Source organism: Podarcis pityusensis (assembly GCF_964106645.2).
Source record: "Podarcis pityusensis genome assembly, chromosome: 13".
NCBI lineage: Eukaryota > Metazoa > Chordata > Lepidosauria > Squamata > Lacertidae > Podarcis > Podarcis pityusensis.
The window spans coordinates 34467317-34489062 of NC_138038.1; the positions used below are offsets into that span (position 1 = coordinate 34467317).

At 44.2% G+C, this 21746-nt stretch overlaps 1 protein-coding gene and 3 long non-coding RNA genes across 6 annotated transcripts; 2 read left to right on the top strand and 2 right to left on the bottom strand.

Annotated features, from left to right (window-relative positions):
• Positions 1 to 151: 151 nt before the first annotated feature.
• On the bottom strand, positions 152 to 20863 carry LOC308460874 (uncharacterized protein). The gene is made up of 14 exons (XM_080977410.1): positions 20144 to 20863; positions 17496 to 17624; positions 17300 to 17397; positions 17080 to 17206; positions 16217 to 16311; positions 15033 to 15213; positions 14105 to 14214; positions 3255 to 3459; positions 3003 to 3125; positions 2811 to 2908; positions 2076 to 2202; positions 974 to 1068; positions 605 to 779; positions 152 to 322 (listed from the first exon to the last, which is right to left on the bottom strand). Exons 1-14 carry the CDS (start codon positions 20322 to 20324, stop codon positions 210 to 212), a joined length of 1857 nt encoding a protein of 618 aa, XP_080833536.1. The 5' UTR covers positions 20325 to 20863; the 3' UTR covers positions 152 to 209.
• Positions 7018 to 8765, top strand: LOC308461245. The gene is made up of 2 exons (XR_013978848.1): positions 7018 to 7491; positions 7699 to 8765. It is a non-coding gene; the product is annotated as an uncharacterized lncRNA (long non-coding RNA).
• LOC308461243 lies at positions 8266 to 11885 on the bottom strand. 3 transcript variants are annotated; one of them, XR_013978845.1, is made up of 3 exons: positions 11286 to 11885; positions 8568 to 8620; positions 8266 to 8433 (listed from the first exon to the last, which is right to left on the bottom strand). It is a non-coding gene; the product is annotated as an uncharacterized lncRNA (long non-coding RNA). The 3 variants fall into 3 exon arrangements; XR_013978846.1 differs by lacking the exon at positions 11286 to 11885 and adding an exon at positions 8899 to 9236 and having other exon boundaries at positions 8266 to 8620; XR_013978847.1 differs by lacking the exon at positions 11286 to 11885 and having other exon boundaries at positions 8568 to 8892.
• LOC308461242 lies at positions 10042 to 12124 on the top strand. Its single transcript, XR_013978844.1, has 2 exons — positions 10042 to 11191; positions 11896 to 12124. It is a non-coding gene; the product is annotated as an uncharacterized lncRNA (long non-coding RNA).
• Positions 20864 to 21746: the final 883 nt, after the last annotated feature.

A 21746-nucleotide genomic window follows, 5' to 3' on the forward strand; every position in this document is an offset into this window, starting at 1 on the left:
GGAACACAAATAATAATGCAAGACTAGTTATTTTATTCACTCTCAGTGTGGAATTAATAAAGAGCAAACACAATCATTTTATTTCACAAATCATTGATTTTTTTAAAAAAGGTAAATTTCAAAACAAATATGCACAACCTGCACATGGTCTATTTTGTTTAGTGCAGGCCCAAGCTCCAGGCATGGGATTGATGAGCACAGAGGGGTGCTTATAGCTGAGTGCGGAAGGTCAGGCCACTGCCCCTTAATAATTGGGCACACAGGTCATCAAGCCGTTCACTTTGAGCCACTGTGAAGTAGTCTTTCCAGTCTCCTACGGTGCCTGCAGGCAAGGGAAACAGCTTAGAAAACACCCCCTTCAATGCATGCTGTTTCCCTTCTGCTACTACACAACATACTTTAAAGGTATGATAACAGCCAAGGCTTTCCCCCAAGAATCCTGAGAACCATAGTTTACCCCTTACAGAGCTCCAACTCCCAGCACCCTTACCAAACTACAGTTCCCAGTGTTTTGGGGAAGTGGAGATGTGCTTTAAATGTATGATCTGTACATAGCTCTCCTCCCATATCACTTGTGGCTGGAAAATGTCCTTTTCACTCCTACCTTTTCGCATGAAGGGTGACAAAGCGTGGTTGTAAGTTGGCATTGTGCTGTAATTAGCCATGGGATTCACTTTCATGCTGTTGAACTCTGTGTGGTGCATGATCCGGTTCAAAGCAGGCTCAGAAAGCTCTTGGTCCAGGAACTGAGCTATTTTCCGAATTGCTAAGGCTGGGTGCTAGGAAGGGAAAGATGGAGAGGATTCTGCCCAGAAAGCTGCCATAACAAACCTCACTGTGTTTATCACTTGTTTGGGACACTGATTTTCAGAAGCTCACTGAATGCAGGTGGTTGCTTAGAACATTTATCGCGGATAAATTCCTTCCTGGTTGAAATTACTGAAAGGAAGGAGTGCATATGTAAACTGCTCACCTCTTTCATGTCTTCATAAAAAAGATAGAGAATTGGGTGAGAATCCTTAGCCTTCCACCAGCCACAAACGTGGTCAAACCAAGAGCCCCAGGGAACTGCAAAGAGAGGTAAAGAGGTAGAGAATCAGTTATGATTATTAAGCTCATTTTCATCAGAATTCAAAGGCAAACAAAACAACAACTCAACAACCCCTTTGCAGGTTCACAAAGAGTAATATCTTGTTGCCAAGGTGGTGCTAACAATTAGGGCACACTTCCTGCAGCTACTACTGTTTAAGGGCTCAGTGTCCCCTTGTTCTTTGCTGGAGCTACTTCAGATTTCTGTGCTCCCCAGACCACAGCCCCACTGTGTCTCTACCTTGAACCCTGCCACACCTTTGCTTCACAGCCAGCCTGAGCCCTACAATCCCTTGCATCCTGTCTGAACTTGGTCCTGCCTTGCCACACATGCTAGTGGGCCTTGCTCAGCTGAGACAGGCTAGATTGTTAGGAAAAAAGTGTCCTTGTGTGGTGTAAAGTAACACATGCATTAACTAGAAGTATTTATAGTTAATGTAAATGTTTAGTTAATGCAAATGAAAAGTAAATCTATTTACTTTTCTCCAAGACTTGCTAACCGGCTCTGTTGTGCCTCTCTGGTCTGAAGAGAGAGGATGTTGTTACTGCAGTTGGACTCTACCCCACCTCACAAACCCTAGTGGAACTGCAGCCTCTCCAGCTCCTTTAGATTTCTGTCAAAGCAGCCTGGCCTCCTTTAAATGGGAGGGGTCCTCTCACTAAAGACAGTGCCAGCTACTCAGTTAGAGGCACAGCTTCTGTTTAAAGTTCAATCTCGGGTTGACTGGTGCCGAAACAATGAGTGCCACATGGAGCTGACCGTCACATCCACAGAGCATCCATTTGTCTTGCTCTGCCTGCTCAAACCAGGTGGCCTTGTGTAAGTACCCTCATACTGCCGAGACTGTTGCTTGAACCTGGAGATCAACAGTCAATAGGCTCCACTCTTCTCTCATATGTACAGAGCTTGAGCGTTTGGGGTGGGCCCCACTACTCTGTCCGGGGCCAGTGCCATCTCCTCTATCCCATCTTTTGCCTCTACTCACGTTTCCCCGCAATGAACTTCTCCAGATACTCGTCCCATGTTCCCGGGTCTGGCATCCTCCCGTTCATACGTTGGAAGTGGAAGTAGGAGATTGCGTTATCCTTGGCATTCCTGGCCACATAAATGATCTTCAGAAATAGATCACAAAGAAGAGTGAGCCCAGGAGTCTCAGCTCCATGCATGCTGTTTTTGCTCATATATATATATATATATATATATATATATATATATATATATATATTATTATTTTATTAAAGATTTTCTTGTTTTACAGAAGTATGTGTAATGTCTCTCGTATTTTTCCCATGTAACATTTTTACAAATCAGTTTCATTTGTTGAGACATTGGGGGGGAAGATGGGTGGGGTGGGGTGGGGGTCGGGTGGCGATGTTTCTATTTTGCTTAATGTATGTAGGGGTTTGTGTCAGCGTTGCTCGTGCAGGTTCTCTGCTGTTCATTTGTGTTTCTTTGGTGGTGAGAGAGGTTGGGGTTGGCCTATGGTGTGGTTGTTTGTTTGTGATTGGTTGTGGTGATCTTGCTCATTTATATATTTGAAAAACATGTCAGTATTGTCCTTCAGCCTCAAAGGGCTCCCAAAACGATTCACAGCAATAAGAACCTTAATACAATAAATGTTACCCACAAAATTAAAAATGCAATAGAGAACAAGCAGTGTTGATCCGCGGCTCAGATTAACCCCTAAGCAACCTCCCTCCAGTTGTCCCCCTGTAATGACCTTGCAATTCTGTTCCCAAAAGGAGGGCGGCAGGAGCTGGACCGGGAGGTGAGACTTAAGTGTACGTGGAGAGGGCATTAGCTCTGCCTCTTCCAAGCCTGAGATACCAAAGAAAAACATTCAGAGCTGAGATAAACCCTTCACCCCACCCTCAGCCATCACCTCCCATAAGCAGTTCCCTTTCCTACTCACGTGAGAACAAGGGACTGTGCATCTCTAGGAAGGGCATCCGTTTGTAGATGGGGACTTGAGCACATTCCTGAGGGTCCCCTCCATGCTGGATCAGGTCTACAATTTCCTGCGTCCAAGTGGTCCCTGGCAGGAGGTGTTGAGAGAAGACCTGAGAAGACCTCATCATTCAGCCAATAGCCCTCGACTTCCCAGCACCATTCCTGCCCCCGCCCTCTGTGCTAATGCCCCACATCTCTCTTTTATTCGATTTACCTGCTTTGGGGTATGTGCAAATGAGAAGGTCGTCCCCCCGGGCTTTAAAGGTTGATATGCGACCCCATCTTTCTGCGGCACCACTGAGCAAAGGGATTCCGTCTACCTCCACCAGCTCAGAGCGCTGGGATAGCTTATGGTCTAAACCTTCCATGTCAGATTCAAGATTTGTCATCTGGCAATGCAGGAAAAGCAAGTATAGCACCTGCTTTTAAGTAGCCAGCCTGCTTCCTTTCTACATCTGCTGTCAGCAGCTGCTGGTCAGTTTTACTTTTCTTCCCTGACTCACAGTTTATTTTTTTCTTTTCCCCCTTCTCTCTCAATCTCACTTCCTGAAATTGTTTTGGGTTCCTCCAGATGACCTCAAAACCCTCCTGATTTTTCTGGTGCAAAGTTTATGCAGAGGTAAGATTATAGTCTTCATTTAGTATTTGGTCTGATTTGTCTGCTGGGTGAGCATTCATGCAGATTTGCTTGTGGGGTACTTATATACAAATTGCTGTTAATCATTTGTTCATCTCACTTTTCCAATGCCATTCTTTTAAAAATTGATGAGTTATGCAACAGAGTACTTTAATCCACTTTAATTGCCCGTGTTTAAGTTTCCCAGCCTGTGCATGAATTCCTCCAGCAAAATGCTGGCATTCTAGAGGCCCCTTTGATGACCCGGGAACGGGATTGGGTGTCTATGCAGGTGCGGCTGGAGAGAGGGGAGTGTGAGGTTTTGGCTGAGTTTTCTCACATGCCTTGGCCTGGGTTTTTATCGGCACCTTCAACTGAAGTCACTGTAAGGCTTTTAAATCTTTGTGGGGATACCTGCACCCTGATTTCCACTCCACTTCCTTTAGGTAAAGGTAAAGGGACCTCTGACCATTAGGTCCAGTCGTGACCGACTCTGGGGTTGCGGTGCTCATCTCGCTTTATTGGCCAAGGGAGCCGGCGTACAGCTTCCGGGTCATGTGGCCAGCATGATTAAGCCGCTTCTGGTGAACCAGAGCAGCGCACGGAAACGCCATTTACCTTCCCGCTGGAGTGGTACCTATTTATCTACTTGCACTGGTGTGCTTTCGAACTGCTAGATGGGCAGGAGCTGGGACCGAACAACGGGAGCTCACCCTGTCGCGGGGATTTGAACTCCAACCTTCTGATCGGCAAGTCCTAGGCTCTGTGGTTTAACCCACAGCGCCACCCGCATCCCTGTACGTCCACTTCCTTTACACACCTACATTTGGGCGGGGTGGGCAGAAATTACATCAGGATCTAGAGATCTCTGATTGATTCATAGTAGACGGTCACAGGTTTCTGGCTCCCAAATGGCCATCAAAATGACTTTTCTCACCCATATAAATTCGCTAGCAGAAATCGAAGGAAGTTAACCAGAAATGGACTTTTGTGTGAAAGCTGGGGAATAAACAAATCAAACTTTTGAATTCTATCAGTTTCTCATTTCTGCAAGCTTACATTCAGTTCTCCTTATTTCTCCAACAATTTGCAAAGAAATAAAAAAACTCATGAAAAATCATCAGAATTAAATATGAATTTCTCCTAATATGCAGTTTTGACTAAAATACACATTTTTGATGCATTTCCCCTTCACACAATACATTTTTGTATGCTCTTCTCACTAATACATGCATTTTACAAATACTTTATCCTAATGCAGGAGTTTCCAGTCCATGGCCTGCGAGCTTCGTTGAGGTTGTTAGTGGTGTGTCTGTAAAAATATAAATAAAAATCATACCACATCAAGCACAGCACAATTTCTTCAACAGGCAGACAAATCAGTAAGTGGTCTGTCAAGACCCTTGCAATTTTCAAGTGGTCTGTGAGGGGAAAGTTTTCAGAACTACTTCCCTTGTACATATATTTTTGGCTAGAGAACTGCTACACAAATTTCAGAGAAGTGCAAATGTGGAAGGTTTGCAGTGCTTTGCTTTGCATATTGTTTCACAAAGTACAGATCGGAAGGCTCAGCTTTCAATGTAAACTGAATCCAGCTCCACCCCCCATCTTTAGTGAAAGTTCAGTTCAGTTCTTCTGTTCCTGAAAGCAAACATCTAGGCTCCAGATGTGCTCAGCAACACTCCCGTTTGCTTATTGTCTAGGGACAATTCTATTCCAGGCGACCTGTTTCTAGAACATTCATCCTGCTTTGTTTGTGGGGTTGTCATACAACATCAGCTGTTCATTGACGAGACATTTATTTGTGGGGCCATGATACAATACTGCAAATGTTATCCCACACTTTCTAGTGAATTTTCTTTACTGCAAGATGTCCAAGTTTTTTTGAAGTGGTTTGTTGCACACGAGTGCCAAAGCCACTTCAGTTGTACAGCCCATGGTGCATCAAAACAAAGGATGATGACTCTGTGGCCCTGCAGATATTCTGGGACTCCATCCCCATCAAGCCCCATCAAGTCAGGGATGACGATGGCAACAGGAGTCTAGATAGGGTTGCCATATGTCTGGTTTGTCCCGGACATGTCCTCTTTTTCAAGGTTAAGATTTCTGTCCGGGCAGATTTTTTAAATTAGGCAAAATGTCCAGGTTTTTTTGTTTGTTTGGCACCATTAGTAGGTACCATTAGTAGGTGGCAATGCTACTAAACAGAAAGAAAACAGAAAATCGCCCCTGCTTCTCCTCCGCATCAAGAGACTATGTCCACTCTTGCGATTTTCCTATCCCTACGGTGACTTGCGGAGTGGCCAGCACCTCTGGCTTCTTCCACATCTGGGTCAAAAGATTCTGCTTTGTTAATTCCCTTTCAGCCACTCAGGGAGCCTTGTGAGGCGAGACGTGATGCTATGCAGGGAGGAGCAAACTTGAACATCTTCCTTTCTTGTGGTGGGCCCAGGGTGAGAGCGAAGTGTGCATCTGGCCATTGGGAGCCGAGAGAGGGCGGCAGAGGACTTGCCTGCCCACCTCCCCCTTTCACAGGGTCCAGCCGGGATGAGGGCCAGAGGCCCTTCCTCCTATCCTGCACCCCCCAATTCACTGCTGCTCATGTTTTGCAGCTCCCCACCCAGCCATGTTAGTGATGTATGGAAGTGAAAGCTGATCGCCGAAGAATTGATGCTTTCGAATTGTGGTGCTAGAGGAGAGTCTTGAGAGTCCCATGGACTGTAAGAAGATCAAACCTCTCCATTCTTAAGGAAATCACTGGAAGGACAGATCGTGAAGCTGAGGCTCCAATCCTTTGGCCACCTCATGAGAAGAGAAGACTCCCTGGAAAAGACCCTGATGCTGGGAAAGATTGAGGGCAGAAGGAGAAGGGGACGACAGAGGAAGAAATGGTTGGACAGTGTTCTCGAAGCTACCAGCATGAGTTTGACGAAACTGCAGGAGGCAGTGGAAGACAGGAGTGCCTGGCGTGCTCTGGTCCATGGGGTCACGAAGAGTCGGGCACGACTAAACGACTAAACAACAACACCCCAGCCATGTGCTCAGCGCTGTACAAGAGGCCGAAGCGATAAACCTGGAGTTGGGCTCCCTCTATCTTAAGGTGTTTTATACTGACTTGGGTATAAACACCTGAGCTTTTCTTGCCCCCCACCCTGCTTGCTATCTGTCCCAGAGGTTCAAACAGAGAAAGGGCCTTTCTCGTCACCTGCTACCTGAGGCCTTTAGCTGGAATTTGAACTCTGGGCCTCTGCAGCTCATGTGCTTGAACCCAATCTTTAGCCCAGGGGTGGGGGCTCTGGGTCCTCTTTTTTGCTCTTCAGAATATGGCAACCGTTGTGTAGCAATACCTGGAGGGCCATAGGTCCCCCACACTTGATCTAAACAGATCCAAAAAGCCTGATGTCTGCCGACTGCTGCTCTGTACCATGTACAACGGTTCCAAACAATCACAGCACAGATTGATCTTTGGCTTATTATGTAGGAATTATGCCATTGTCCCCTCTTCAGTGTCCGGCAATGGTTCAGATCTCATGTCCCGGAGTACATTCACTGGAATTTTGCCCAGCTCTTTCACAAGAAAAACGAAAGAATGAAAGCAACTAATGACTCAATTTGTTCCTTACCCATTTGAGGAACTAGAAACAGATACGGCAGGCCTGATGGTCTACTGAGCAGAGGGGGTGGAAACTGGGATTAAATTTTAAATCCACCATGGATTTATCTTGTGAACTTGGTCAGGTCGATTGTTGGCTGTTTACATGGAAGCTGCTAGAAATAATTTGGAGACATGGTAGTATATCTGCCATTGAAAATGAACCTCTGGGATAACAACAGGGTGAGAGATTTTACATAATTAAGGAGGTTAAGCAAAACTGGGGGGGGGGGGGCAGCTTGATAATATAGTTCCTGATTGATAAACAAGTAACATGATCAGAATAAAAATATTAGGGGTGAGGAGAAGAGTTAGCAATTGAAGGAGAACATCCCTCTGTAATGGTTGTTGATTGTTTACTCATTTTTCTCCATTTTATATTTGCTGTAGGGGGAACAATTAGAGAGGGCATTTTCCAGGCATTTGATGACACTCTCAAGAAAGAAACATTGTTTGTTACTGTTATTGTTAAAATGCAATTTGGAAATTGAGCTTCTGCATATTTGCTTGTGTCATGAGAAGCCATGATCAGAGCGGGGAGTTAATAAATGAAGCTCTCAGTGTTACGTATTTCTATGCTAACAAAAGAGTGTCTCTTTTTACTTGTATCTTTTACTTCTGTATCGCTGTAATACGACTAAATAATGTAGCTGAGGAATGCAACTGTTGACTCTACCAAATGTATCACCTTTTGTATCTTTCAAAAAAGTGTTTTTCTTATCAAATGTATCACCTTTTGTATCTTTCAAAAAAGTGTTTTCTTACACTAGAAAATGTAATTATAATAGAAAAATGTAACTGGAAGAATGTAGCCAAAATATTTTATATTCTACGTGACTTTCCATTGCTGTATACTTGATCTGTCAATATTCTGCTGTTCACAAACTGTCAAAATACCTTCAAGCACCACAGCGCCACCTACTGGGTCTACAAATGACATCGTGAATACACACAAAATGCAACATAAAATCAGTTTAATTAATAAAAGTATGCAGAGTGGAAACTTCACACCAGCAATGATAAACATGCAGAAACAGGACTTCACACCAAGACTGATAACCGTTTCCCAAATATCCAGCCATTTAATCTGCATACCGATCATCCCAAAACCTCCGGAATTCCTTCCTGAAAATGAAGCAAAAACAGAACAGTGAGTCAAGATCCGCTGAAGGGGAAAAACCACTCAACACCTTTTGTTCCCAACCTCAAAGCCGACATCTTCATTAACACCACCCAAGATCTTACAACATCCCACTTACCTTATGTTAATCTTCTATTCGTGCCATTTCTGTCATTTTTCTGTATCATTGATCTGTATGGAAATGAAAAGGTATTTAAGTAAAGGCAGTTCCTTTGTTCAAGGTTCTCACTCCGTCCTTCTGTTACGCGAGTGGGAACCCTATTGCAACAGTCTTCTGTTCTTTGAAAATAAAGATCAGACTTTGCTTTTTCGCCAATCCTGATCTCTGTTATTTCCCGACCGGTTCGGAGCCACAAGAGTCCGGTCCTCCTTACGAGGCTAGGACCCCCTTGGGGAAGCAATAATATTTATTTCACCTGTGTTCGCATTACAGCTGAAAGGTTTCTTACCATGCTATGTGCTCTAGTCCTGCAAAAAGGTCAAGTATAATAATTAAAAACTAGATGAATACAGGAGTCCAGAGCTTTGTGATGTCCTTTTGCTTCTGTCCTTCTTGTAAGCGACCTTCTGCATAGGAGAGCATCCCAGCTTGATTGTGCAGCTGGCCATTCCTCTATTTCCCTAAAGACCCATCTTGCTCTAGGAGACTGAACTCAGACAAGGCAAGAGGCAGGCTTCCAAGAGAATCATATTCACAAAGAATTATTCCTCTGTTAATAAATTTCACAAAGCAAGCCCGGTTCATTTGCTAATATATAAGCCTGCGGTGCAACATGTTTTTTACAGAGGCTGTGTAGCAGGAACCCTCCCACCCCAATCATTCAGTTTGTACAAACTTCACACACTCACACTCACACACTACATATGCCACACTTCTGTTATAAATTCATAGAAAAATCAACCATACATTGGATTTGCACTGTCCCATTTTTATTTTACTTTACTCCATATGACAAGGACTATCAAAGGGGGGTGGCTTGGTTCTGGTCAGCCATAATCCCTTCACCATCCCAGCACATCCACAGGAGCTCTGCCCAGTTGCTATGCCAACCCTGATGGTCCTAGACAGAAGACCATCAAGATCACAAAGAACTTGCATATGGGAGTGGATTCAGCACGGACTGAAACAAAGGACAATGATCAGATCTTCCCTCTGGGGGCAGGAAACTGCCAACTCCCCTTTGTCTCCTGGAAGTGACTCATGGGGGGGAAAGGAGGAACCAGCCAGGTGACAGGACACTCAGGTTACCACCACAACTCCTCCCTCAACCCCTCCTTTCTGTAATGTATGCATGATGTCAACTCCTCCTTTCTGTAACGTATGCATGATGTCAACTCCTCCTTTCTGTAATGTATGCATGATGTTTCTGGGGGTGGGCTTGACCTAGAGGATGGGAATTTCAAAGTTTTTATAAGGTCTTGCACACCATCTTTCTGGGTCTTTTCCTCTCTCCTGCAAGGGAGGGGAACACCCTGTTGCAACAGTTCAATAAAGGCCAAGCCTACAGGCTGCTGTTTTGCTCCAAGTTATCCTGGTTGGTGTCTTTGTTTTTGTCCAAGGGAGCCCTCGGATTTTTCCGGTAACAGCTGTCTCATCCAAAATGAAGATTGTGCTTTATGCTAACAAGCAAGCCAGCTTCACAAACCATGGCTTGAAGGTGGGCTGTTTGAAGCTGGCCATAGGTAGCATTAAATCACGATCCCCTCTTCAGACAAAGCGAGAAGGCATGGTTAACAAAAAAATGGAAAAGAACGCTTCTGCAAGCCTCTTCTTGGCAACGCAAGAGGAAGAGAAGGGACTGTTTGAGTCTGGAAAGACACCAAACTCATTCCTGCAGTGCTAAGCCACAGTTCAGCAATATGTCCAAAAAGTCCCAGGAGTACAGCTTTTGTATCAATAAAATGTTAACTAAAGTCAAATAACAGTTCATGTTAAAGCTGTGATTGCAATACAGTGGTACCTCGGGTTACATACGCGTCAGGTTACATACGCTTCAGGTTACAGACTCCGCTAACCCAGAAATAGTGCTTCAGGTTAAGAACTTTGCTTCAGGATGAGAACAGAAATCGTGCTCCGGCAGTGCAGCAGCAGCAGGAGGCCCCATTAGCTAAAGTGGTGCTTCAGGTTAAGAACAGTTTCAGGTTAAGTACGGACCTCCGGAACAAATTAAGTGCTTAACCCGAGGTACCACTGTATTGTTTTTTGGGAGGTTTTTTTTTTTTGGAAGCCCATTGGTTTTTGTTGGACCCTGCTGGACACACTGGACTTTGCTGAACTTGCTGGATCCTACTGAACTGGTTGACTGCGCTGGACTTCTTGGACTGAACTTGTTAGATCTTGCTGAATTTATTTGACCTTGGTGAACTTTGGTGGGCCTGGCTGGGCCGCTTTGAATCTTATTGGACCTTGCTGGACTTTGCTGCATTTTGTTGAGACTTGTTGGCTTTCAGCTGAATAAAGTAGCCAGTGCTGGTGCCCATTGGGGCAGAAGGCAGGGAGACCAGCAATAGGTGGAGCAAGAGCAGGCGCCTGGAGGAGAGTCAACAAATTACTGTTTAGTTTTGTCCCCATCCTCCTCCCTGCACAAGGCGATGTTGAGACTAAGGAGGTTGGTGCCCGCCACCACCCCCCTGAGCTGGTTGCAAGTAGGAAGACAAGCAGATGGTGGCTGATGAGACCAGGCTGAGTTTGGAGGGGCAGTTCCCCATTTGCCCCTCCTGGGCCACTGGCTAGTCTCCTCTGTAAGTAACAACATTTAGGAACCTTTATATCTTATCTTGTTGGGATTTGAATATTAGAAATAAATAGATGGGTGTGTCTTCTTTTCATACTTACTATGGAAAGTATACCGTACTTCAATGCCATGATCATACAAGAGGCAGTTTTGAACATGAATGGGAACAGGATCTCGGCAAATCAATCACTACAAAAAAAGTGGAATTACTGTAGTTAAGAAATGTGATGCTAGTAACTCTTGAATAGTTTAATTTTTGATAGCTCACCAACCTTTAAAGAACTGTATTGGATGCCGATTTGCTACTGAGCCAAATTTAAGGTGCTTTTGTTGACTTATACAGTTGTAAACAACTCAGGGACTGGATATCTGAAGAAACCCCTGCCTTTATGTTAATATTTTATTGTGCAGCAGTTTGCAATTGTTTTTATTAAAGATTGTGCATCTGTACATATGTGCACTGGCCTGGTATCATTTTGTAGGAAGGGCAGTATAAATATAAAATTTCCACTGTCACATCTAGTTTGGCCCTTAGAAGATTATAAGCTTAGTTACAGACCGATTTACCTTTTTTCATATACTTTGATTACCTGGGGCCAAAGAAGAGTCTGATGCCAATTTGCACATTGTACTGTGATGCAACATTGACAAGCTTAGAGCTGGAATTTTCTGTAATAATTTCCCCTTCCTCTCCACTTTTCATTACATTAGGCTTAGCAACTGCTGAGAGAAAGCATCCCAGCCTAAATTGCTCCCCTGCCTTTATGAGCAGCTTGAGCTTCAGAAATTAACAAGTTGAACATGAACAGAAGCAAGTTGCTGTCAAAGGCATTGGGAGAAAGTCCTGCGAACCCTACTGAGGGCACAATGCTATACTGTACACAAGAACTTCTGGATTTCATAAAAGCTTCCCTTTACTAAAGCCAGAACTTGAGATTTGCCGCTGTCTTTCATTTATTACATTAATCTCTTGCCCTTCCTTCTAAAAGAGCCCAGGATGCTATGGTTCCTGTTGTCACAAGCTCATTGGTTCGATCAGCGCATTAGGTGGATGTTGTTCCCAGCCCAATCCCTGATCGGTTGCCACTGGTGCCGTTTCCAGGGATGCTGTGGGCCTGTCTGTCGTTTCTGTCCCATTTTCATTTTATCTGGTTGTCTCTTTAACTTTCCCCCCGGCCATGCCAAAACAGAGCAACCACTAAATAGGACAGCATACTGCCACAGCCAACGTGTGAATCTCAGACAGATCTGCCGGGCTCCTAGTTCAACCTCCTATCACCCAGGTTCCTTGCTGTCCACTCCCACCAACTCATCTCCTTTTTTGCACATGCACACTGTGTCCACAATCATTGTTAACGGTGCCTACATTTATTACAACCAAAGCTGAATGGCAAAAGAACGTGTTGTGTGCCTTGATGGAAACAGTTCCAAGAGGGGCAGTTATCTTTCTTTCTTTTCCTATTTATTAGTTTGGTTTCACATATTAAAAATTACAGTCATATCACAACACATTCCAACAGTTAAAGATACCCACGAATCTCTCTGGACTTCCCACCTCCCTCTCCGTGGGTCCCATTGTCAAACCCTTTCTGCTGCATCTTTTATATTCATCCAGATTTTTGTAGCACCATTATATCCATAGTTCTTGTTACATTACAAGTGTTATTACAATCCCGCTAACTACTTTAACTGTTTACAGTGGTCTCCAAGGTATGTTATAATCCCCCCCCCCCATTCCTTGTTAAAGTTTTGATCTTCCTTGTTTCTGATCTTTCCAGTCATTGTTGCCATTTTGGCATAGCCCATCAACTTGACCTGCCATTCTGCTCTGGTAGGGACTTTGTCTTCCTTCCATCTCTGGGCTATCAACATTCACACAGCTGTTGTTGCATACATGAACAGTCTTCTCTGGTCCTCTGGGATTTCAGCACCTACAATTCCTTATTAAAAAAGCCTCTGTGTTTTTTTTTTGGAAAAAGTTACTTTAAACATTTCCCCCCCAATTCATTATATATCATTTCCCAGAATGCTTTTATCACCTTGCACGTCCACCACATATGATAAAAGGTGCCTTCTTTTTCTTTACATTTCCAACCAATATTTGTACTTTTCTTATACATTTTTGCTAACTTGCTAGGAGTTAAATACCAACGGTACATCATTTTCATATAATTTTCTTTCAATGTATAACATGCTGTAAATTTCAAATCAGTTCTCCATAACTTCTTCCATGATGAAAGCTGAATATTATACCCCCGATCTCGCCCAGTGTATCATTGCTGATTTAACCTTTTCATCTTTTGTATACCATTCCAAAAGCAGTCTATACATTTTAGAAAGTAATTTTACAGTGTTGTCCAACAATTATTTTCTAAACCTTGAAGCTTCATTACTAAAACCCTTACTTTTATCTATCTTAAAAAAATCATTTAATTGATGATATTGTAACCAGTCAGTTAATAAATCTCATATCCTCAAAATCCTTCAATTTCAACTGGTGTTCTGCTTCCATTAACAGGTCCGTATATGTTGCCCAGTCATTTCTCATATTTACATTTTTAAAGGATATTGCTTCCAGTGGGGAAAGCCACCATGGCGTTTTCTGTTCTAGTAAATTATATTTCTCCCATACCACATAAATTGATTTTCTTACAAAATGATTCAAGAATCCTTTATGCACTTTACCCTTTTCATACCATAGATATGCATGCCAAACAAACCTATTATCATGACTCTCAGGGTCTAAAATATTCGTGTTTTTTCAAATTATCCATTCCCGAAGCCAGCACAGGCAGGATGCTTCATAATATAACCTTAGGTCTGGTAGTGAGAGGCCACCTCTTTCTTTCGAATCTATTAATAATTTGTATTTTTTTATTGGCCAAGAATAAAATACAAGAGGGGCGGTTTTCTGAGTCTATAATACATCCCGGAAACGCAGGGTCGTTCCTTCCATTTTGCGCCGGTAATCTGCATCAAACTCCTCCCTTTGAGCCACTGTGAAATAATTCTTCCAGTCGCCAACTTCACCTGAAGAAATTCAGAAGCAGAAAGAGAGAGCTTCACCCTGTGACCACTTTGAAAGATGGCATCCTCTCTCATAACATAGGGGGTTTCTGTGATAACTATTACTTGCCTTTCTTTTTCTTTATAATTATAAAGGACTTTTATATTTACAAAGGTCCTCCTTTGGGTATCCAGCACAGTGCATTTAGGTTTTGTACATATTACCCAGGTTGTACCTGAGCAGATATGCTGTATTACTCTACCTATATGTACCTGCTCAGAAGTAAACTACATTGAGTTTGGTGGGACTTCCATGTAGATATATCTCAGATAGCAGCCTAAAGCTCTTAGGACAGCCTTTACCAAAGGTGTCATGGACTTTGAAGAAGCACCAACTCAGGGTGAAAAGGAGAAACGGGCTAAGAGGAAGACACATTTGGCAAACCCTCACCGTGATCAACTCCCGCCCAGAAACCTATGTCCCCGCTGTGGAAGGATGTGTAGATCCAGAATTGGACTCCATAGTCACTTACGGACTCACTGTTAAGACCGTTTTCATGGAAGACAATCTTACTTGGCTACAAGTGATCGTCAAATAAGAAAGCGCTTGGTGACTACACACTTTGATTCCCTATAAAGTTAGCAAAATGCACTTCAGACCACTGGAACATTCTCTGGGCGATACATTGGGCCCAGACTGCATAAAAGATTACTCTCCCCAGTTAAACTTCACTTCACTTCCCAATTTTACCCTTCTTTGTGGGGAAAGGGGGAGCAAATGAACTTGTGTAGCAGGGAACAACATCTTTTGAGGTCTTAAAAGACTAGCGTCACTTACTCACCTTTCCTCATAAATCTGCCTTTTGTCTTGTCAAAGATGGCGCTGGGGACGGTCTCATAATTTGTCATTGGGTTCTTCTTCATGGTCTGGAATGATGCGTGGTGGACAATCTTCTGAAGGGCGTCCTCAGGCAGATCAACCTCCAGGAAATCTTTCACGCGACGGACCTCACGAGCCAAGTCCTAGCGGAGATATTCAGATGGGTGTGAATGGGAGTGAGGTCGCAACAGAGCAACCTGGTACTGCAATTTGCCTGTAAGCTCCAGAATGCCTTTGAGGTTCCCGAGAGTGTGGGAAGGAAACACTAACTGTCTGGCTGGTTCTTTTTCAAGAAGCAAAACCCAACGGTCTCTGGATCCCTTCCACATTTCTGCACTTGATAAATTTACTTTTGCATCACATGCCTCTCTGTTTCAAACACACTTTTTTTCATGTTGTGCATCACACAGCCTTGACCTGGAGGCAGTAGTGTTAAAATCTCACATTTCTGAGAGCAACCTGAGTGAGGAATGTGCCCTCTGCACATACTGGGAGATTTGTATTACTTCCAGGGATGGGAGATCAATTTGGTTGAGTTCGCATTTTAATGCAATTCTACCTAATTTGCGCTTCTTGAAACAATAAGAGAACTGAAATGCAGCTCTGAAGTTCAGACTTCTCTGAATTTTGCAGGAAAGCGAGCCAACAAAAAAAGGCATACAAGAAATGCATATGTTAGGGGAAAGTATACATAAATGGCTCAGGACCGCAATACCTTAAGGACCGCCTCTTCCCTGGACTCCACATTCATCATCTGAGGCCCTTGTTTGTGTGCCTCCTCCACGTGAAGTCTGGAGGGTGGCAACACGAGATCGAGCCTTTTCTGTGGTGGCTCCTCATTGGTGGAATGCTCTCAGTGGCAAAGCTTCATGCTCCGGCACCGGGGGGCGGGGCTGGTGTGCGCCCCAGAGTTGTGGCATGCCGCCTGCGGGGGCATGGCGCCCAGTGCAGGCAGGGGGCAGCCACGATGGCACCCCACCGGGATCGCGCTGCCGGGGGCAGTACGCTCCCCCCACTCCTCTTCTTCCGCCAGTGAATGCTCTCCCCAGGGAAGTTCATCTGGAGCCTTCTTTATATATCTTTAGGCACCAGGTGAAAACATTTCTCTTCAACCAGGCCTCTGGCTGATTCATATTCTACACCCACCTCTTTCATGTCCTCGTAAAAGAGGTACAGGATACGGTGCTTTCCTTTCTCATCCCAGTAACGCCGGACATGGTCATACCAAGAGCCCCAGGCAACTGAGAGACAAGTGAGATAAGATGTAACAAGGATTAAGTCGGTCACCTAGTTAAAGGAATCAATTAATCCAGTGCAATCCCACAGTACTCTCCCATCCATGTGTACTTAGAAGAAGTAAGTACCACTCCTTACAGGGATACCTATTTCCAGGTATGTAGCAGAGCTGGGAAACTGGTGGCCCTCCAGATGTTGGGGGACTCAGCTCCAGCCAGCATGACCAATGGCCAGGGACGATGGGAGGTAAAGGCTGCATTGTTCAGTTTTCCTGACATTCCCCTAACCTTTAATTTGCACGCTATATTAAAGGTTTCAAATGGCGTTAAAGGCACTTCTAGAAATCTAGCTGGGTAAAGCACAAGATACTTGCTTCCGGAAAATAATCTGTTTGTAAGCCGGGAATCCTCTCGTAAACCCGGAAGTTTCTTACAAGAAAGGGGCCTTGTGCGAGACGGAAAATGGGTGTGGGCCAATGAAAAACCAAGGGAACCTGCTTTACATGAATCTATAAATTCCAGGAGTCCCTGGATATTTCCCCTCTAACTCGGTGGCCTTCAACTGCTGTGGATTGTGGCAGCACCCTGATCTAAGAGGGATTGCAATGCTGTTGAGGTTCAAGGTGGGTCTCAGAAAATCCAGTTGCTGCTGTTCTGATTCATTAGACACCCCCTTCATCATGGAGAGGGAATCAGGGCATCTTCTGTACCCCACCCTCCCCATGCCCAACAAGTACTAATTATTCAAGATGAGCTCCTTCTCCTAGAACTGACGTTTGCCCTCCATGAATTTCTTAACATAGCCATCCCATGGCCCAGGGTCTGGCTGCGTCACATTCATCTGGTCAAAGAAGAAGTAGGAGACCAGGTTGTCCTTGGCATTACGAGCAACATAGATTACCTGCAAGGGACCAGAAGGGAGAATGGTATGAGGTGGCATGGGGGCAGGATTGGAGGGTGGGTAGCAGAAAGGGATGAGGCAAGCAACACTTACTTTGCATTTCTTGTCCCAAAAGCTTTTAGGAACAAGCTGGAAGGGGAGGTGGGTTTTGATCACACGAGGAGATGGGGTATCTACCAGAATGCTGACCCCTAAGGAAGAATCAGAGAATGGGTTGGATGAGTTAGTCCGCTGCCTGTGGGGGTTTTTTTTACAAGCGGGGCTGCGTGCCTGGGTTCTCTGGGCTCACCTGAAGGCACTGGGGGTGGAGAGCAAATTTCTAGAAATGGGATCCGAATGTACACAGGAGCTCGACGAGCTTTTTCCACATCGCCGCCGTTAAGGACCAGGTCAACAATCTCTTGAATCCATGTGGTACCTGAAAGCCCAGAGGAACAGTAAATATAGAGATCTACTAGAACCTAAAACCCCTTGGTGGATCTCACCTACAGAAGCATTAGCTGTGAAATAGAAAAACATGAAAGAAAATTGGGCAACATACAAAATGTTATTAGAGGAGAAAAATAATAAATTGGGATTTATTTCTTTTTAAAGTCCTCACAAAATTGAAGTTGGTGTGAATTTCTCCTAATACATAAACATACTTTGGCATGCAATTTTAACTAACATAAACATTTTTGCAGATTTCCCCAACTACAATGCATTTTGGGTATGTTATTTCCACTAATATTGGCATTTTGAGGTGAACTTTGCCCTAGCACAGGTGTTTTTCCACATGTTACTTGGTTGGAGACCTACACTGCAAAATTTAAAGAAGTGTGAATTTGGAAGTGAAATATACTCGGAGTCGAGTGTGGATTTCATGCTCTTTATTCAGCTCAGAGTAGTGAGGAATGAAAATTCCCCCGAAATGTCTGCTTTATATACATTATTTACACAATGGGCCCCACGTGATTGGCTAATTCTGGGATTTTCCTGTAGGCCAATCAGGTTGCGGATTCACTTCCACCCGGAGTTGGATTGGGTGGCTCCTGCAGACCAATCAGACTGCTGCATTCTGGATCCTGTTGTTCTAGGACCAATCAGACTGCTGCATTCTGAATCCTATTGTTCTAGGACCAATCAGACTGCTGCATTTTGGGTCCTATTCAACTCAGTACATAACAGGAAGGCTTATGTTATCAGCCCCACAAGTGCTGTTGGGATACGATTTGGCCCAGACAGAGAAGGAAAAGTAGGGGACTATACCAAGGGAACCAGGGGTGGAGGAAGGGCATCTCCCCTTTCCACTCTGGCTCCAGCCATTCCAGAGGGGAAATAGGGATGCCAGCTCTTGCCTCCAAGCCTTCAGTGGAGCAGAGTGTGTCCGTGGAAGCTGGGGAGAGCTTTTATAAGCCACGGGGAAAGGCTGAACAGGAGGAGGCAGCCTTGTTACCCACAACAGAGCTCATGCTCAGCATTCCTGCAAGGCAAGAGAGTCTTACGAGTGAGTGCGTCACACCTCAACTTTTAAAACTTGGCGGGAGGCGTGGGGAAGCTTGTTGGGACATATTTGTTGCTCAGCCCATTTTGGAACTCCCTGCCCTGCTGCGAATTCCCAGCTCCAGAGGAGTGCTGCATCTGAATAAAGATTTCTTTAAATAAGTAAGAGCCTCAGTCTGTTTTTGGGGAGCAGGAGCCAGAACAAGGTGACTGTGTTTTGCTTCACATATTGTTTCCAAAAGTGCAGACTAGGCAGGTATACCTTGAATGTGAACCGCATGGACTTTCTCCCTCATCCATAGTTCAAACAAATGCAAAAGCATTTGCCCACGTTGCCACCCCTTCTAATTGTATAACTCTCTCTAACTATTGGCCATGCTAGTTTGACCTGTCCAACAGCATCTGCAGGCCACAGCCTTGGTTCACTATCCCTGCTGTTGTCCCTCTCATGCCTCTGTTACATTTTTTTTGAGCAGGTACAAAAAAACTAAGCAACAACATGTCTGCTACTTGTTTGTTCCACTTATTTAATATCCTTCTCCTCAGTCCTGAGGGATTACAACACTCTTGCAGTAACTTAAAATATAAATAAATGCTATACACATTGCACAATGAAACCAATTTTTGGAAAAACAACAACAACTTATGCATATGTTTATGAAATAATGTACCTTCCTTTCGGAAAGAACATGTTTACTTTTTGGTGCTTTTAAAGCCATTTCCTCTGCCAAGACACATATTTATGTAACTCCCTAAGGTGAGAGACAATTGAGCAACCCTACAGCAAAACAAACACATGAAACCAACCTAAGGAAATAAACCTCAATTTCTGCTTCCTTTCTCCTGATTTATTGGGCCCATCGCATTTCTTCACCAGAGCAGCAGTCACCAGGATGGGCAAATCTATCAATTTTGGTTTCTCTCCATTTCTTATCTTTCCAGTCTTCCAGTTCTCCACATTTCCATGTTTGCTCTGTTGTTGTCATTTTAAAGTCACCATGAAAGTTCACCAGCATTTTAGTATGAAATTCCTCCATGTTTTTGTATAGAATTTTGCCTAAACATGCACGTTTTTGCATAGCAATTTCTCCCAGAACAATGCATTTTTCTATGCTGTTTTCACTCACATGTGCATTTTGGTGCATATTTTACCTTTAGTATATTAATTTTTGCACACATCAGCTGGCTGGATAATTCTCTTCCAAAATTTGCAGAGTGCCAAATAGGTTGGTTCAGCTTTAAAGGTGATCCGAATATAATTTCTCCCTAACAGTTCCTCCTTATTTCCAGGATAACAGGAGAACTGTGAGGGTGCTTTGAGGTTTGTCTCCTTGGTCTTCCCCCACCCCACCCATTTTCTTGGAGGGGTGGCACCTGCGATTGCTATAGCCCTCCTCCTTCTGTTTTTCCTCCTGCAGTTGTACACCCCGCCTGCTCCCCTTTCTGGTGTCTCACCTGCTTTGGGGTAAGTTGAGAGAAGCAAGTCATCTGGCCGCGCCTGGAAGTTTTCAATTGGAGCCCATTGTTGAGCAATGGGCTCCATCAGGGGGATCCCATGGACCAGCTCCAGCGGAAACCTCCGGAAGACATCCCTGTGCTTGTGCAAGAAGTCGTTGTAGTCTGTTTGGTTGGCCATGGTCTGAGGTGCAAGGGTTGTGTAGCCCTTCACAAAGAAAGCAGCAGCCTCCCGGTCTTGTTCTCCACTTCCACCCCACAACTGTGTTTCTCTTCCTGCTTCCAGGCACAGTTGCTTCCCAGCCTGTTTTATTTCATCACTCTTATGCAATCTAAAGGGCAGCAGGCAAGTTCCTCATTCAGGAAAGTCCAACCCCAGGAAACAGCGTTGATTTTATCATTTCAGCCCAGCCCATTGTTTTACCAGCCAACAGAATGGCTGCAGGGGGTGGATGGGTGGAGTATAGGCAGACTGAATACTATGCTTTTTCTCCCAGAACCTCCAATTTGTTCATTTTGTCCGCTGTTTGCCTAGATCTCAAGATTCCTCTGCAAGTAATCCAAGAATCTTGGCTTCTTCTTCTACCCTCAGCCTGAAAAGCCTCTTTTCCTCTCGCAGGAAATCCAGACCTCACACAAGTTCTTTCAAAACACAACTAAACTCTTCCCATTGCCTGGTGGAGGGATTTTATCGGAGTCATTGGCTTTCCTGTGTTGAAATTCTTCGGCTCAGCGCCAGAGTGTGTAAAAAAACCCCCAAAACAATAAGAGATAATAGCAAGTAATAGCTAATGGAGGAATGACATAAGAGCCCCTCTGGGTATATAAACAACAAATATATAGGGTAGCTGTGTTTGTTGTGATAGGAATTTTATGGTTTTAGATATATGGCAACGTTCATAACCACACGTACATAGATCAACACAGGAAGGCCAACCTGGAACCATTTTGATTCCTAAACTGACCAAATCCTTTCTCTGCAAGGTTAAACCTGGAAAATCCTCCCCATTGTCTCTTTCCTCACAAATCCTGTCTCAAGGATATGTCTGTTTGAATAAGGTGTGAGCCTGTGACCTGGCCCAGGAAATAAGTATTTTACCACTACAAAAGAATGGCCAGGCTCCCCAGGAAATCCAATCAAGTAACCTGCTAGACAGGAGATAAACAACAACAGGAGAAAAACAATATTTAAATTTCTGTGATGTAGGGGGATGTATCTGAGGGGTGGTCTGAGGTTACACCCCTTCTGTGATGTATGCATAATGTTTCTGGGGGTGGTCCTGATCTAGAGAATGGGAATTTCAAAAGTCTTTATAAGGCCTTGCAGGCCATTGTTCTGGGTCCTCTTCCTCTCCTGCGTGTGAGGGGAGTACCCTGTTGCAACAGATCAATAAAGATCAAGCTTACTAGCTGCTTTGCTTCTCAATATTCTCTGGTTGGCCTCTGTTATTTTCTCCTACCAATAGGGAACCTATGTAAGGACTCTATATGGGCTCTTGGATACCCCATAAGGGAAAAGGGCATATTTTTATTTACAACATTGTCGGTGAGGGAAAACTCCAAAATCCAGAGTTGAGTAATCATATTTACTGGGACTAAGGAA